This window comes from Medicago sativa, chromosome 7, assembly GCF_051527215.1.
Source record: "Medicago sativa cultivar Bolivia chromosome 7, Bolivia_mono, whole genome shotgun sequence".
Classification (NCBI taxonomy): Eukaryota; Viridiplantae; Streptophyta; class Magnoliopsida; order Fabales; family Fabaceae; genus Medicago; species Medicago sativa.
Genome location: NC_140755.1, coordinates 57801553 through 57820270, shown reverse-complemented (window position 1 = coordinate 57820270; position 18718 = coordinate 57801553). Strand labels below are relative to the sequence as shown.

At 35.3% G+C, this 18718-nt stretch overlaps 1 protein-coding gene and 1 long non-coding RNA gene across 9 annotated transcripts; one reads left to right on the top strand and one right to left on the bottom strand.

Annotated features, from left to right (window-relative positions):
* The first annotated feature begins 2446 nt into the window (after nucleotides 1–2446).
* Nucleotides 2447–3586, top strand: LOC146907101 (uncharacterized). Its single transcript, XR_015019356.1, has 2 exons — nucleotides 2447–2722; nucleotides 2809–3586. It is a non-coding gene; the product is annotated as an uncharacterized LOC146907101 (long non-coding RNA).
* Nucleotides 3587–5957: 2371 nt separating this feature from the next.
* LOC146907100 (uncharacterized) lies at nucleotides 5958–18200 on the bottom strand. 8 transcript variants are annotated; one of them, XM_085727105.1, is made up of 11 exons: nucleotides 17754–18200; nucleotides 9342–10295; nucleotides 9131–9205; nucleotides 8952–9048; nucleotides 8672–8840; nucleotides 8388–8579; nucleotides 8184–8294; nucleotides 7196–7238; nucleotides 6998–7093; nucleotides 6800–6913; nucleotides 5958–6226 (listed from the first exon to the last, which is right to left on the bottom strand). In XM_085727105.1, the coding sequence occupies exons 4-10, from the start codon at nucleotides 9010–9012 to the stop codon at nucleotides 6815–6817; spliced, it is 771 nt and encodes a 256-aa protein (XP_085583231.1). In that variant the 5' UTR covers nucleotides 9013–9048; nucleotides 9131–9205; nucleotides 9342–10295; nucleotides 17754–18200; the 3' UTR covers nucleotides 5958–6226; nucleotides 6800–6814. The 8 variants fall into 8 exon arrangements, 6 of the variants coding, with proteins under 6 accessions (XP_085583231.1, XP_085583232.1, XP_085583233.1 ...); XR_015019364.1 differs by lacking the exon at nucleotides 17754–18200 and having other exon boundaries at nucleotides 6763–6913; nucleotides 9342–10856; XM_085727106.1 differs by lacking the exon at nucleotides 17754–18200 and having other exon boundaries at nucleotides 8672–8822; nucleotides 9342–10742.
* Nucleotides 18201–18718: the final 518 nt, after the last annotated feature.

The following is an 18718-nucleotide window of genomic DNA, read 5'->3' as shown; positions in this document are numbered from 1 at the left end:
TTACCAAGACACTGGTCTAACTAATTTGATATGATTTAAAATCGAGCAATCAATCAAGGGAATATGATATGACCTCGTCGCCTTTTAATCCCCCCCCCCCCCCCCCCCCCCCCCCCCCGACATATCTTCATCATAATCCGTCTTACATATCTTAATCATAATCGTAGCAGTCAAGTTGAAGTATTGTAAACCTTGAGGTTAAGAAATTTATATATTTGACTACTTGCCAACGAACTAATACCCTTGCTAGACATCACTCATCAAGAGTCTCAATCTGAAGAAAAGGAGCTACTCAGACTTAGAAAGGAAAATATAAAATTACACATGAGGTGGATTGAATCTCCACTTCTTCTTTGTTAACCTCAAAAACATGCCCAATGTTTCTTCTAGGTATCGGAAGTGTTCTTCAAGTGATAATCCTTATTTTCTTACATTTTTTGGCTTATATAGTTTTGAAATTCACACATAAATTAATTGCGACTAAGCCATGCGCAATGCTCATGAGGCAGTAGAAAAAGGAGCATTTTTTAGGCAAATCAACGATGCACCCGAGTTCGTCTACAAGGCGCCTAAGCAAATTTTTTGTATTCAGATCCTTTACATTTTTTACCATTTTACAAGCCGAATTCGACTTCAGTATCTTTATGAAAACTTTGTATCAATTAATGTTAGATTTCATTCGGAAATAGTTTGACTCCATTTGGTTACCTACACCTCAAGATATGATTAAAAAATAAAATATCACATAGAGTTCATGTTATTTTTTAAACAAAAATTATTTTAGCACTAAACCGAATAAACACAATGAGGATACGGTAAAATATAAGGTTAATCAAGAAAATAGAATTTTATAAACCTTATGTAACCCAAGAACCATTTATTCAAAATAACTCTTAAACAAGCATCAAGCAAACTAAATAACTGACACAAAAGCCTCTGTAAAAATAGTAAATACTTGTTATGATCGGAAGTCATAAAAAGACTAGTGGAATTTATCAAAGTGAAATGATGTTTGAGAAATAGTTCCAAGACCAAAAGGTAAGAATGTCATTGTCACTAAGTGGGTTTTCAGAAACAAGCGCAATAAACAAGATGATGTGGTAAGAAATAAAGCTAGACTAGTAGTACAAGGAAATAGTCAGCAATAAGATATTGATTTCAGTGAAACATTTGCACATGTAGCAAGATTATAAGTAATTAGTCTATTAATTAATATCATGTGTTGTAAATCATGATATCATTCTATATCAAGTGGATGGTATAAGTTCATATCTTATTGGTATCATTTCTGAAGAAGTGTATGAAACAACGTCCTGAGTTTGAAGATTTCATTGTATTGTCTAGAACAAGCTGCCATAGCTTGGTATGAAAGACTAGTAACATTATTTTAGAAAACGGTTTTCACGACATCAAGTTGACATTACACTCTTTTGAAAATCATTAAAGGTTGAAATTTTAATTGTTCATATATATGTTGATGATATCATCAAAGGATGAAATCATAGTGCGTGATGGGGGTTGATACGAGACTGGACATAGCTAGGTCAATTCCTCAGGATCCTATGATGCACATTTCGTAATACGCTTCGCGAGTTTGGCCGGTGGATGAACCTTCTATTTTGTTCTATTTCTTCTCACCAAAACATTTATAACAATATATCCTAAAAATCAATTATGATAAACTTGTAAAAAGCATAACACAGTCACAAAATTATCTAGTTTGAACATAGTTTTTCTCGTTACTATTATTCACTAGCGGAAAGAAGGGCATTCACGTCTCGTCTTTCCGCTCTTTTTGCGCTAACGTTTGAAAATTATGAACAACGTTTTATTATGAAATTTTAATTTTGATTAAAAGAAAAAATATAAATGTTTATTGCTTTCAAATTATAACAAATCAAACTAATCATGATTATCTATTTCAATGAAACCAACAATATAACAAAAAAAAAATCTAAATTCTTATTTATTTAATGACACCAACAACAATCTTTATTATAGAAAAATTTGTTTTTTTAAACAATAGAAAAAAATTGTTGTTTAAGGGTATAATTGGGATAATGAAAAAGTAAGTATAGATACACTCATCTAGTTTGTTACACTTTTTAAATGATAAAGTAAAAAATTGAACATTTATGTTTGTTACACTTTTATTTTAATATTTAAATTTATTTTTATCTATTTGTTACATGTGTTATTTGTATTGAAAATTGAGGGCATTTTTGGAAAGAAAAATTCAACCCAAAAGAGCTGAAAGGGGTGGTTTTCTTTATATATAGTATAAATATTTAAATTTATTCTTATCTATTTATTACATGTGTTATTTGTATTGAAAATTGAGGGCATTTTTGCAAAGAAAAATCCAACCCAAAAGAGCTGAAAGGGGTAGTTTTCTTTATATATAGTAAGTATATATATGATCTTCTCTGAAACTACACCAAATCACTTAGCCCTCTATCATGACAAAAAGATGAATTTAAAAATAAAATATCTCAGTTCTGGACCACTCACACGGCTACATGTGTGCAATATTACGCCGCCTAAAGGCTTCGCACTCAAAGGAGCACGTCAATTTGCCTGCGCCGTGCCACATTGGAGCACGCCTCCCTGCCGGGATCACGCTACATATGTCCACTCTTGCTCTTAATCATACGTTGCATAACCCGGAGACGGTTATGCCAAGAGCGTGCCTATATAAGGGTGCACTTGCTTCACCCTCAAGGTACACAACACTTCTCACTACACTTCTAAGACTTTTCTCTCAGTTCCATTACTGACTTGATCGTCGGAGTTCAAACGTGCATGCAGGCACCTTTCGTTCCACCACAGAAGACGCTTCGCCGCAACACTGGAAGTCGTTACCGATCATCGGAGCATTCTTCACAACCGTTCTCATCGAGCAAATGAAGTTCAGGTCATTGAGCTGATCCAGCCTTATGTAAACTCGTGATGTATCAATAAATTTTAAAGTCAGAATGTCGGATAAGTTTAATCAATAAATTTTAATTTTTATAATTTCTCATTTTAATTTTCATTTTTAGGTTGTATGCGGCTCATAAAAAATTGATTAATTAGAATGATTTCAATGATAAATTTAATATCATATATCAAAACACTTTTTATAATTGTAGTAGGTAACTTTGGTTAAATTCAAAAAATAAGGATCAATGAAAAAAAATAATATATACTACATTGATATTATAAAGTGACAATTATTTTAACACAGATCTCCAAAAAAAAAAATATTGAGACAAAGAAAAATTGTAAAAATGACAATTAAATTGAAATAGATGTATTTTTTGAGGAAAAATAGATGGAGTATATATCAAACCAAATTGGCATTATTGCTGCAATCATAGATAAAACCATTGGTAGTTGACATTATTTATGCTGAAATGAGAGGTAATTATCATACATATACATGTTTATTGAGCCTTTAATTAAATAAAGGGGCAAATTGTACTTCACTACTTAAAAAATAGATTTCTTCAAAAAAAAACTACTTTAAAAATAGAATTTTAGAGGTAAATAGGAAAAAAATAAAGAAAAGAAAACTTCACATGACAAACAATTGTTCTTATTATTTTACTAGACCCACTTTTGCCACTTCGATCACTTGTAATGGTAAGGAATTTTTGAAATGTGGACTGACTCAAACGGTGTGGTTGATGGCTTCATCTGACAAGTTTGTCTCATAATCAGGTGACTCCTCTTTAGGTATTTTATAGTAAGATGGTAGTGGTTCATTAAAAATCTCTGGCCAATCATCTTCTGGATCTAACATAGGATCATATTCAAATTTATTACCATTCCTTTCACCAATCGCGGTGGTAAGCATTATCATTCCAAGTAAAAGTAGTACTAGTGAATATTTAGAGCTCATATTTTGATCAAATTTTGATTGACACAATGGAAAGAGCAAAACAACTATTTATAGGAAAACACCTAAGAATATTTTGTGTTGAGGTCGTCAATTTATATTATTATGTTCTTGTCAAAAAAAAATTCTATTATACTTTAGTAATAAAAATGTCCAACTGAAGTCACAAAAGGGTAAAAGGCATTCGTCGGGATTATTTTTATGCACACATGAATTATATTTTTATCTTTTTATATACATATTTAACTTCATGTTTTGTATGTTGTTTTCGTGTTATTATCGGATCAACTTGTGCGCATCGGAGTAACAACTAACCTTTATCGTTAAACAAAATTACTCCCTCTAGTCATTTATATAAGGAATTTTTCAAAAAAAAAAATGATTCAATTTATAAAAAAAGTCATAACTTTTATGGCGTATTTATTACGTAAAAGATTTTTTTATGATAGTATTATTTGTAAAAGCATTTAAAAAGTTACCACAATTAATGATTGTCTTAGTTTTGAAATTTTTTGGGTTTTCTTCTTATATTAAGGACGGGAGGGGGTAATAAGCTATGATTGTTACATCAAGATTAGGTGTAGTCACGATTATGTGATTTCACACAATCACTACATCTCGGTTTTGGACAGTCTAGTTTACGAACTCTAGCTTTATGTTAAATAGTAATTTTTTTAAGAACTGGAGCATCCTTGATCGAACAATCGAGATATGTGTGATTGCACTTTGATAATCAAAATACATTATTGTTTTATGGATTTTTCAAGTTCGAAGCTTGAATTTGCAAGATAATTTTCATGTTTTTAGGTTCAACTAAATGTCCATTGCTAAGATTTCACATCATTTAGAATTTATTCCTTAGAGCATGCATCTCTTTTTTTATTGATCTTTTTATATTAAATATGTCCTGGACTCAGCAGTTGTGTAAGGCTTATTTGTACATGCCCGAACCAAAACAGGCCCAATATCGCATTTGGGTTGATTACTTCTGACACAAACCCTCTCTCTGCGAGGAGGGTGTAAGACCCATTCAAACTGAATGGAGAACATGCCCACGATTCTCGCTCGACGATAACAATTCCCACAAATTTGTAACCGTCAGATGCCTCATTGTGTCCTACAACGGGTCATGAACGTCACCTCTACAACGGGTCATGCCCCAAAGGTATGATACCATTTTGCGATCTCTAGACCTCTTAAACTGACTTGAGCATCAGAATGTCTGCAGGTACACCCCCTGGTCGTTCCAAAGCTCACAAACAGCCAAAGACTATTAATTGCCCCAGACGTCATCATCTTATTAGGTACAACTAGTGGTATCGTCTTTTCCTACTTAAAAGACCAAATCTTCATATATTTCCTAAAAGGAATCTACTCTTACGATGTCCAATGGTACAGCATCCCAAATCAGGAGTGAGATCCACCGTCCACAACGTGACGGTCAAACATTAACTCCCTCACCAACTGACGAGTGCACCATCGTGTCCCATCAATGGCGAGTCCCCTTCAAAGAAATATAGTTTTGATAAGTAATGATGTAATATGAGGATTAATATGACGAGGAGACATTACGCCAAAAATGGTCATAGATAGCGCCTTTTCAGGTCATTTATAGCGCTTTAAAAGCGCTCTGGTAAATGGCGCTAATAAAGGTAATATAGCGCTGGTTTTCTTTATAAAGCGCTGTCTAAAGCAGAGTTTATATAGCCCTTTTTTTCAAAAAGAACTATCAAAGGGTGTCCTTAGATAGCCCTTACAGAAAAACATGCCATCTAAAATAGGTTTAAAATAACGCTTCTATCTTTATGTGCTACTAAAAACAGCTTATGCTATTTTTTAATTTTAAAACGCTTTGTAACAATAGGTTTAGATAGCGCTTTATTCCACTAAGCGTTGCAATAATGTGTAGATTAAACAGAATTTTATTTAAATAAGCGTTAGAAAAAGCATTTTAATTTTTACAAATAGAGTTTTTATTAATTTATATTTATACACACACACACACACACACACACACACACACACACACACACATATATATATATATATATATAATTTATCTAAGGGAAATATGACACATTATAATTGAGACTATTATTTTTCAAATAAAACTTAAACATATCATAAAATGTATGTATATATAGCATAAAAGCCAGAAATGTACCCACTAATAAACGAAGTTACAAATCATATATCTCTAAGTTACAACTAATTAGTTAAATAAAGATCAAAATCTTATGTGGTAGCATGCAGTCTTCATCTATCTTCTTGGTCGTCTCAACATTTTTATCCATAACAAGCAGGTAGATAATTATTCATTTCCAAATTTCGTTAACTCTCTTCCATCTGAATATATAGCAGAAAACACATTAAGCAATAAGCAACAACACTATTTTAAGCAATAAGTACTCATGTACAAAGGTCGAGAGTACGTAGTCCAAACATTTTATTCACTTAAAAAATAAAGAAAACAAGTGAAAAAATGAAACACTATTTCATTTTCCAAATAGAAAACAAAACACTCGGATTAATGGCTAATACTCATCTTAATATATATCAACACGCGAGGAATGCTAGCAACACTCACTTTTCAACACTCTCTCTAGCACTCACTATTTTATTGGATGAAATCAATGCATGTCCCACCACTTTGTGTGAGTTCAATTTTCAAAGTGTAGACTCACAATGATTTAAACCAATAAGAGAGTGAGTATTAGAGAGAGTGTTCAAAAGAGAATGTTGCTAGCATTACTCATCAACACACACCTCTTATTCTTCTTAACATATATATACATATATATATATATATATAAATTCGTCTTTATTCCAGCACTATTCATAAAAAATTAAAGCAAGATTATAATGTAGATTAAAGCCAATACCACTTCTAGCAAATGTATTCAGAAACATGAAACTCGCCTTATCAAAAAAATATCATATAACTCTTAGGCTGATCATGAACTGACACCATTCTTCTTGGATTTCAATTAATTTATCTTTCGAGTATGTCAAACATTTGAAACCATCAATGTACTGCATACATTATAACAAAAAATAACCATGTTACTTAAACTTAATTATATACAAATATTATACTTTAATATAAAAATAACATACCAGCTTTGGAATCACATTTAGATTTGAAATGAGAATCTCTTTCATAAACCTCATCACAAAGTACCCACAATCTATACCATTTTCTTGGTGAGAACACTACAAACAATGAAATAAGTAATTGTATCAATAAAATTATTTATACTCATACACAATTTTTTTTAAAGCGGGTATGTTATATTATTAAACCTGTACTCAGACCTGTGATATGTTGTTAAGTTTATTCTTTGGTACTTGAGCTTCCCTTGCAGAGCGAAAAACTTTTAGTATAATACAAAATATAAATGTAAACATAGATTACATACAACTGACCATATATGTATAGTTTTCATATGCATCAATATATATATATATATATATATATATATATATATATATATATATATATATATATAGAGTGAGAGGAGTTTTTAAATGAGAGGGTGAGAGGAGTAATTAACAACCATCTGATTAAAACCAACGGTTAAGATGCTTCAGCTTTAAAACCCACTAAAACCATGTGATTAATTTCCCCTTCTTCTCAAGCATCGCTTCCCTTTTTTCTCTGGTTCCAACACAAAAACTGCACTTTCCTTCTTCTAGTATCAAACGTAAAGAAGATAAACAGATACATATCATGATGTTGCTTTTCTTACTCCCAAATAATTGTGTTTTTCAGTTTTGTACCATTTGTGCAGCAATAGAATTGCATATACAAGAATCATTGTTGTCAATTTTTTCCCAAACAAATATCAAATTAAAGACATAAAATTTTCTTAAAAAATCAACAAAAAAGCTTAGATATTCAACCATGGGTTCTTGCTAGTTTTCTTCGTTGAAATTAAATTAAATTCTCGTCTTTCATAATTTCTTTTCCTTTCTAATTTCATAAATTAGTTTAATTCCATAAAAATTAGGTTGAAAAATTAGAATCCAAAGGTGTAAGCAAAAAGTTTTTTCAAAACTGGAAATTTGAAGAAGAGAAAATTTGTGGGTATCGAAGCAATGGGGTTTGAGGAAATTCATAGGAACTAGGCAAAAGAAATCCAAACGGTACAGAGAAGAAGATGAAAATTAATCACATGATTTTAGTATATTTTAAAGCTGAAGCATCTTAACCGTTGGTTTTAATCTGATGGTTGTTAATTACTCCTCTCACCCTCTCATTTGAAAACTTCTCTCGCTTGATATGCCCTATATATATACTTACGTGTCAAACATAGTCTTCATTTTTGGGTAATTCATATAGTCATTGAGTAATGGATCAAAATAATATATGATTTCCGATGTGAGATCAATAAAAAATAACACCCAATGTCCACTACACAAATGTTCAAGTTAGAAGATCTTCTATCAACGGTGATAACAAGTGAGAAAAACATAATTAAAAACAAAGTTTCAAGAAAAATCTTACCCAGATTTACGTATATAAAACGGTAGAATAAATAACTTGTGCTCATCTTTATATTTCATGAATTCCTTAACCATGTATTCTTTGACCAATTCTTGTTCTGCTTCAATTAACATCAAGGATATGCGATGGGGGGATAAGAAGGAGTATTTCCTTGTGAAATCACTGTCGTGCACAAATTTTTCGTACAAGTACCTAGAATAAAAATATAATATTAGATACTATTAAATATTTTATTCATACAAATAAAATAATGTATTCGGTCAATTTAAAGTTATTTGGAGTACCTGATATATATGCAGACAACAGAGGCACTTATTTCTATATTTTTAAAAAACTCACTCATTTGCTCTTTGATAATGTCTTCTTCATATTGTTCACCAAGAATACCATCATCTATAGTTATCTGACGTGTATTTGTGTTTTCCATTTGCATTTCTACAAGTGATATAAGAACTGACACACAAGATGAATGACACTTTGTAGAGGAAGACTTTTGATGTTTGGGTTTTGCAATATCTTGTTTTTGTTTTATGATTGGAATATAACTATGTCCACCCTACTTACAATTAGTGTCTTCCTTCAACTTTTGTGCTTGAGCTGCCATATTTCTTGGTTTATCCTTCATGATTTTACTGCCTTCATGCAATTTCTGTGTTTGAATCTAAAATATTGTATAGTTAAATTAGTTAATGATTAACAAATGATTGAATAGTAAAATGAACATTTCTTATGTATCAATATACCTGGTTTTTTTATGTGACCGACTCGTCGCCCCTCCTAATCTCGACATTACCAATGCCTTTGTATGTTGCAGGAATCTATGTGTAACTGATTCAGTTAGTGATCAAATAATAAACTAAACATTTATACCAAAACAAAACCAAAACCACACATAAACAAAGTAATAAAAACTCCAATTTTTTCATAGAGAATAATTTATTTATTTTACTTTACCTCAAGATCTAGGGAAATGAGGTTTCTTGGCCATGCCACATATGATCCTATTGCATCTCCAACCAAGCTTATATCAGCAATATCATCAAGTATGGGCAACCATGCATCCTGTTCTAAGCAATATTAATTGATACTTTCAAATAGCCAGCAGGGAGTGACTTATGGTGAAGTTTATCCCCTAAGATATTGTGTACCCTTCCCTTAACGACTATGCGATAAGTAGGAGACAACAGGTACATTGTGTTTTATCTTGGTTTTTCGGGTGTCAAACATTGATTACGTTTGAACCTTTTAAACCGGTGATATCTTATTTTTTCTTGGGAAGGGAAAAAGTAAGCAAAACCCTTGAGAATCGAGGTCCGGGAGTTGTTTTCGCTACGGGAAGGTGTTAGGCACCCATAACGACTATAGTATCCTATAGGAACCGTCTTTAATTTCTACGTGCGCGCTTCATTTTTAATGCTATTTAAAAGTGTTTATTTAAACCTAAGGGTATTCTAAGTGAAGAATTGGAGGGAGAAGAATGTGTTTGAATTTTTATTTTAGTTAAATTGAAGGAATTTTGTTCCTTGCCTACGTACCCGTTTAAGGGATCAAATCCACCGTAGTTCTCTTCCAAAAATGTTTTTGTTTTTGTTGGTTGATTTTAAGTTTGAAAATTGGATTTTGAAGAATAAGAGAGAGGCCTCAAGGGCATGAGGTTTAGAAATGGTGAGGTGGAATTAGTTATTTTGGAAAAAAGTCAAGTATGATTACAATTCATTGAAATTTGATTAAGAAAATGAAAAAGGAAAATACAATGGGATTTTGATCCCAAGGTTTATTTTGAAAATGGTTTGAGTGAAGCTTGTTCATATTTTTTGGAAAATGATTTTTCTAAGTATAGAGCCTAAACATTCATCTAAACATACAATCCTAAACATACATCTAAACATGCATATTCTAGCTATATACCTAAAGTGGTGTGTGTGCATGTGTCGGTGTACATTATTAGAGTCCATTGTCCTTATTACATCATTGGCCTAGATACATTCTATGGTCTTGCAAGAAATTAAAATTGCATAAGAGTAAAGTACAAAAATTCCTAAGTATTACATTCTAATTCTTGGCAAAAATTAAATTGCAAGAAATAAAAGTGCAAGAAATAAAAGATGAAAATATGATATGGAATGCTATGGAAATGAGATATGAAACAAGAAAAGGTTAGTAGCATAAGTGAAATAAAACCAATATACTAAAGGCATAGTAAAGTAAATGTAACTTGAAAATGAAGTAACAAGCAACATTAACTAAAAGTGGTAAAAGAAACTTGACTTTTGATGCCATTCTAAGGTAAGGTTAAAGGCCTAAATCTTCATGGTATTAGAGAAATTTTAAATGACTTGGTTCAAAAAAAAAAAAAAACATGAGAACTAAGACCATTAGCTATACCAAGGAATATAAAAATTGCAAGCTTTTCTTTATCTCCTTCAATCCACAAGTATGCTTCACATTATTTAACAAACACAAAATTCACAAAAGACCATATCAAAGCATGCAAACTCCAATTTTCATGACGCAAACCATCACAAAAAATTACGTGCACAACATCACAATTATAGGACCATTCGTCAAGTTCAAGATACGTCACAACTTCGCAAAATTTTAATCAACAAAGTAGCAAAATAACAAAAAACAAACGCACATATTTGCAAGTGCAATTATTTTTCCAAAAGTCAAGCATCAAGTGTCAAAATTATCACAAGAAAAGGAAAAAAAAAATCACAACATCTTGGAGATTCTTTAACAAAATTTTTTAGAAGTTTTAACAAGGTTTTTTTTGAAATAGAGAAGGATTTGAATTAACAAAAGAACAAGTTATTTCCTCATTTTTTGATTAATACTTAACATATAAATACGTCAAGATTTATCAAAAATATTGAGAAAATAATTTGCACATTTTTTAGTAATTTTATTACGAATTTTGAAGTGAGCAGGGGGTACAGAAACCACAACTGGAGGCTTGAATAGTAACCAAAGAGCCAATATCAAGAAGCAACAAACAGTGAACAGATTAGGCCCAAGAGATGGGCCGGTTCAGGAGTAAATTGGTTCAACTGAACCGGTTCAAAATAGAGGGATATATAACACTTGTTCGGTTTTTTTTTCATCACTCTGCTTGTTTCCTTCTTTCTTTTGCTTGTCACTAAAAGAAATGCTCCTATATTTCTAACACAGCAAGAACAAACATTTTCCAGAATCCGGTGAGCCTCATTGCTCCGGCACGGCAGTTTCCAGCCAAAGGTGGCGGCGCCACCGTGCCGGAGAGCAAAACATCTCCGTTTCCAAAACTTTTTGCATCTTTTACGCATCTTTTTTCGAGACAAACGCAGATCCGGCCTCGGATTTTTCGGAAAATGACGAAGGCGAAACAAAATATACAGCTACTTTCTTTCCAAAACAAACCCATTCAAAATACATCAAGAGGATCAAGTATGAGCAAACGAGTAGGGAATGACGGAGATTACCTCAAATTAAATCGGAGAGAGTGCTGAATCGACGGAGAACTTCTATGTCCAAGCTATCCACGTCGTCACAGCTTCAGGTGCGTATAAGCTTCGGTCCCTTCGATGCTTGCAAGCCGGCTGCTCTAAGTCTACGAATCAGAGGTGAAATTCGGCCATGGATTCTAGCTTCAAACTTGGTTCAGATTCGTTCAAGGTTGCAACAATTCGATTCCCTTCTCCTCTTTCTGTTTCGATCCTTTTCTTCTCCGCCGATTCTCGAAACTGCGTTGTTATGCGGCTGATTGATATCTTGCTGTTGATGTTCGTAGCGAGATTGAAGCTTGGATTCCGATTGTTGATGAATTTGTAAAAACTGAAACAGTGTTGTTGATGGATGATGATGATGATGATGATGAATGTGAGGGTGAAAGATTTGTGTGATAGGAGATGAATGTGGTTTGAAGTTTTTTGATTATGAAGGTTATGGTGATGAATGTGGTGGAGTTGTGGTGATTTTGTGGTGGTTAGGGTGGTTTTGGTGGTGGTTGTGGTTTGTTGTGGATGAGAAAAGTGGTGGAGTTATGGTGGCAATAGGTGTGACCACCTTCTTTTGAAACAAGGGTGGACGGACCTTCCCGCTTCTCAGAGCTGTAATTTCACTAGCAACATTATCAACTGTGGCTGGGGATACCAGAGGCACTTCCACTCCATTCTCGATCATGGTTGCATTGTATTTGTAAGGAATTGCTTTTGTAGAGGTATACGATACCGGACCAGGTAGCCTGATCACCAAAGGTTCAACATTCCTCGTATGAGATGCAGTTTCAACAGGAGAATCATGGAACACTGGCACAATCACACATACATCACTGGTAATCAAGTGCTTGTCATCCATCAGACTCTGGATATCATCTTGCACCACACGACAGCCCATAGAATTTTGGAGACATTCTGAACAGGAAGCATGATCGTGATTGAACAAAGAAGCTTGACACAGTTTGACATGTAGCGGTACCAAGGGAGTAACGACATTGCGGATATCCAACATGGGGTCATCTTGAGGAACGGGGATTCCTTCGAAGGCCTCGATCATATTAACAGCAGCATGGTTTGGAAGCGGATTGTCAAGAACATGAGGAACACTATTCTCAAAGGTCAACCTTCCTTTCTCTATTAGATCTTTCACAATATATTTCAAAGCATAGCAACCTTCAGTATCATGGCCTTGAGCACCCTGATGGAATTCACATGTAAGATCATGCCGGAACCTGGGAGGCAATGGATTAGGCGGAGGTTTGCCTGGTCTAGTGACACAGTGTCCTTTGGCAAGTAAAGTTGGGAGCAGCTCAGCATACCGCATAGGTATTGGTGGAAAATAAGGTCTGGGTCGGGGACCCTGTTGTTGCTGCTGTTGCAGTTGAGCAGGAGGCTGTTGTTGTACTTGTTGTGCAATGGCATTGACGGGCACTGGTGGTTGACCCGGTGGCAGAGGATACTGCTGATAGAATGGTGGGAAGAAAGGATGTTGAGAGTATTGCATGTATTGATAGGGCAAAGGTATTTGAGTAGCAGCTGCAGATGGGTTGCCAGATACCATCCCTACTTCAGACTCTTTCCTCTTATGGTGGCCATTACCGTACTTCTTTGGTGCACTGGTTGAAGATTCACCCTTTTCAAGAACAATAATGCCCTCTCTGACAGCCTCCTCTAGACGAGTTCCCATGGTAACCATATCAGAGAAGTTGTTTGGAGTAGAGACTATCATTCTTTCCTTATATTCCTTCTTCAGAGTCTTCAGGAATGTCTGTGTCAATTCTTCCTCATCAAGTCGAGGAGAAACACGGGCAGCAGCCCCTCTCCATCTCTGAGCATATTCACGGAAGGTTTCATCTGACTTCTGAGACAGAGCCTTAAGAGAGTCCCTATTCGGCTTCAGACGGGTATTGAATTCATAATGACTTTCAAAAGCAGTGGTGAGTTCCTCAAAAGTATGGATGTTGTCTTTGCTCAAACTAGTGTACCAATCTGCTGCATCATTTGTCAAGCTACTCTGGAAGCAATGGATCATCAGTGCATCATTATCTATGTAGTTAGCCATCTATCGGACATACCGGATAACATGGTTGTGTGGACAAGAAGTTCCATTGTACTTGTCAAATTCTGGCTCTTTGAATTTCTTAGGAACCTCAAATCGGGATACCAAGCATAGATCACGAGCTTTAGCGGGAACACCATTGTTTCCCCGGCTAGCTTTGACCTCACGTAGTTCTCCAGCCAACTCCCTTAACTGTCTTTTCATAGCTTCCATTGCGGGATCTTGTCCACGCGGAGTATCGACATCAATCACCTGTTGCACAGTGTGTACAATAGGGTCGGTGACAACAGTGGTTACTTGAGGCATAGCAGTGGATACAGGAATCTGTCCTTGACCAGCAACACCAGAGACACCAGCAGCAGTATTAGGAGAATAGTAAGCTGAGAGACCATAAGGACGGCCATTGGGCATAACAAACCGAGCATCAGTAGCCACAGTAGACAGTGGGATAGATGGAATTGTTTCAGTAGCAGCTGGAATAGATGTGGCTGGCTGTTCCTGTGCAGCCATCATAGCGGAGATAGCGTCATGAGCCTTAGCCAAGTCTTCTTTCATAGCAGCCAATTCGGCACGGAGCTGAGCATTTTCTTCTTCAAAATTAGCCATAATCCTTCTCTTGTGAAATCTTGTTTGATGAACTCTATCTGGTTGATAAACTTTGCGAACACGAGCCACTTTTCAGACTGCGGCGGACAAAACCAGGAGGCAATGAGCACGAGAGAAGTTTTTTGTGACCAATGAATGCATATGATGCATGAAATGTGTAAATGCATATGCAAAAAGATTCTTTTTTTTATGTGTTATCAAAGGGTTTTTTAGACAAGCTAGGAACTTGTAAACATTACTAAACAACAATTAGCATAAACGGGAAACAAACAATCAACGTATAGTTTTACAGGAGCCAAGGGATAGACTTTGAAATGTAAAACAACATAAACAACTGGAAATAACAACAGGAAGTAGAAATCCTCAAGCATAGGAAGTGGAAGCATCATCCTCAGACTCAGACTCATAGCTGCAGTATCGTGCGTAGAAGTCACGGGCACCCCTAGCCCTCTTAGAGTCCCTCATAAGCAACCTATCTTTCTCTTCAATCTCTCTCTTAGCCTTAGCTAACTCTTTCTTCAATGTCAAGACCTCATGAGTCTGCTGCTCATCCTTTCCATCCAAAGTCATGATCAAGTTCTCAGCCTCATAGTATCTAGCCCTCCACTGATGCTTCTCCCGACTCTCCATAGCTAGATGCTCCTGATACATCTCCTGGGTAGGTGGGAGTAGAGGCAAAGGCATGATAGGAACAGATGCAGACACATATCTCATAGAGGGGTAAGGCATGCCAATCTCCTCAGCTTGGTTTATCACCCACTGTGTATAGGCCTCATGAGCAATACCGGACCTTACACCCATATGCTTTACCTCTTTCTTCCGAAGCTTGGACCAAGCTTCCATGAAATCCTCTTTTATTCCCATGGGAGCATTGGAGTAGTGAAAGAAGTAAGGAGCTGTAGCGAGATTGATGGGTTTTTCTTTCATCGGGAAACCAAATTGTCGCAAGGCGAGCTCTGGGTTATAGTTGATTCCCCCCCGGGTACCAAGAAGAGGTACATTAAGAAACTTTCCACCACCAAAGATGATTTCCTTAACCCTTGAAGCGGGAGTGAGCCAAACCACTTCATTAGGAGTGAGAGCCATAATCCTCTGTGAAATAGACCAATTCCCCGGATTGTTGTGGAAAGACTGCGGAAGGTGCGAAATAAACCACCTATAGAGGAGAGGCACACAACAAAGAATATATCCACGACCTTTGTCGGAACGATCGTGAATAGCATGGTATGTGTCAGCTAGCAAAGTAGGAACCGGATTCTTGGAGTGGAAGATCATAATAGCATTCATGTCCACGAAGCCATCAAGATTCGGAAAGAGAATAAGCCCATAGATGAGAAGTGCAAGAATAGCCTCAAGAGTGTCCTGACAAGTAGTATTGAGGTTGGCTTTCCCAAGAAGATACTCTGAAGTGAACCCTCGGATGCGTGCCTTAGTGACAAGATTCTTGGAGACATCGGTGGTCTTGAGATAGAGATCTTTAGCAATAACCAATGGAGTAGGAGGATTTTCAGGTCCTGAGAAAGGTACCCCCTTAGCAATAGATAGACCCATCAAGGAAGAATAAGCCTCTAGAGTAGGCACCAACTGAAAGTCGGGGAAAGTAAAGCACCGATACTCCTGATCATAGAATTGCACTAGAGTGTGCACAAGCTTCTCATCCACATTAGTCTGGAGAATAGAAAGTAAAGCCCCGTAACGACGTCGGAAACCAGTCGGATCCTTGATCTTGAGTGCCAAATCTCTCAAACTAGCCAAATCCACTTCCTTGAACTTGTAGGACTTAGTCTTCTTCATCCCTACAATGTTTACAAATTCAACTTGTCTAAGCCCTTCGATAACAATGCATGGAAAAAGTTTATGCATGTATGCATGTATGCATGAATGCATGATTATGTTCAAGTTCGGAGAAAACATGGTGGGTTTGAAGTTCAAAGTCGAGGAGTCATGGGTGGACACGGTGTCCGGTGAATCTAGGGCTTTAGGATAATAGTAACCGGGTTCTAAAAAAGTTCCCAAGTTGCAACCTCTCCGACGTATATCACGGTGTCACGAGACAAACACTCGCTCCATGATTATCCGCGGAAGGTCTAACTTGAGTGTAGTATCGCGTGACGACTAAAACTCGAGACAACACTCGGTTTAGCCTCCGCACTACGTCCTAGAAAATGGCCATGGATGGGTTTGGTTATCTACGGTTCATAGCGTCATAGAACAATTAGAAGCAAAGTGCCTAAACGCGACAACACGCGTCGACAACATCACCCCCAAAATGCCTTAGCTATGTGGGATTGATCGCATAATCCAAAACACGAGGCAACCCCCGGAATGAATTGTCGACTATATCCCTCCTAAATCCTAAGTTCACTCAGCCCGGGTGCAGGACTTTTGATATTCTCACCCCACACGTTTGCAAGAAATTAAACATTTATTCACATAGGAAAGCAAGTAAAAGAAACAAGTAAAAAGAGCGCAAGCGTGGAAATAAAGACTAGGCGTAACTCTCGAATTTCCCCAGTGAAGTCGCCAGCTGTTTTATCTTGGTCTTTCGGGGTGTCAAACATTGATTACGTTTGAACTTTTTAAACCGGTGATATCTTATTTTTTCTTGGGAAGGGTAAAAGTAAGCAAAACCCTTGAGAATCGAGGTCCGGGAGTTGTTTTCGCTACGGGAAGGTGTTAGGCACCCATAACGACTATAGTATCCTATAGGAACCGTCTTTAATTTCTACGGCGCTTCATTTTTAATGCTATTTAAAAGTGTTTATTTAAACCTAAGGGTATTCTAAGTGAAGAATTGGAGGGAGAAGAATGTGTTTGAATTTTTATTTTAGTTGAATTGAAGGAATTTTGTTCCTTGCCTACGTACCCGTTTAAGGGATCAAATCCACCGTAGTTCTCTTCCAAAAATGTTTTTGTTTTTGTTGGTTGATTTTAAGTTTGAAAATTGGATTTTGAAGAATAAGAGAGAGGCCTCAAGGGCATGAGGTTTAGAAATGGTGAGGTGGAATTAGTTATTTTGGAAAAAAGTCAAGTATGATTACAATTCATTGAAATTTGATTAAGAAAATGAAAAAGGAAAATACAATGGGATTTTGATCCCAAGGTTTATTTTGAAAATGGTTTGAGTGAAGCTTGTTCATATTTTTTGGAAAATGATTTTTCTAAGTATAGAGCCTAAACATTCATCTAAACATACATCTAAACATGCATATTCTAGCTATATACCTAAAGTGGTGTGTGTGCATGTGTCGGTGCTTGTGTCGGTGTACATTATTAGAGTCCATTGTCCTTATTACATCATTGGCCTAGATACATTCTATGGTCTTGCAAGAAATTAAAATTGCATAAGAGTAAAGTACAAAAATTCCTAAGTATTACATTCTAATTCTTGGCAAAAATTAAATTGCAAGAAATAAAAGTGCAAGAAATAAAAGATGAAAATATGATATGGAATGCTATGGAAATGAGATATGAAACAAGAAAAGGTTAGTAGCATAAGTGAAATAAAACCAATATACTAAAGGCATAGTAAAGTAAATGTAACTTGAAAATGAAGTAACAAGCAACATTAACTAAAAGTGGTAAAAGAAACTTGACTTTTGATGCCATTCTAAGGTAAGGTTAAAGGCCTAAATCTTCATGGTATTAGAGAAATTTTAAATGACTTGGTTCAAAAAAAAAAACATGAGAACTAAGACCATTAGCTATACCAAGGAATATAAAAATTGCAAGCTTTTCTTTATCTCCTTCAATCCACAAGTATGCTTCACATTATTTATCAAACACAAAATTCACAAAAGACCATATCAAAACACCATGCAAACTCCAATTTTCATGACGCAAACCATCACAAAAAATTACGTGCACAACATCACAATTATAGGACCATTCGTCAAGTTCAAGATACGTCACAACTTCGCAAAATTTTAATCAACAAAGTAGCAAAATAACAAAAAACAAACGCACATATTTGCAAGTGCAATTATTTTTCCAAAAGTCAAGCATCAAGTGTCAAAATTATCACAAGAAAAGGAAAAAAAAAAATCACAACATCTTGGAGATTCTTTAACAAAAATTTTTAGAAGTTTTAACAAGGTTTTTTTTGAAATAGAGAAGGATTTGAATTAACAAAAGAACAAGTTATTTCCTCATTTTTTGATTAATACTTAACATATAAATACGTCAAGATT

Coding starts and splice junctions, on each gene's coding strand:
- LOC146907100 (XM_085727105.1), bottom strand. CDS start 9,012: ATGAAGGATAAACCAAGAAATATGGCAGCTCAAGCACAAAAGTTGAAG. Junction 8,841..8,951: donor GTTGAAGGAAGACACTAATT/GTAAGTAGGGTG, acceptor CTTGTGTGTCAG/TTCTTATATCACTTGTAGAA. Junction 8,295..8,387: donor TTTTATATACGTAAATCTGG/GTAAGATTTTTC, acceptor ACATTTGTGTAG/TGGACATTGGGTGTTATTTT.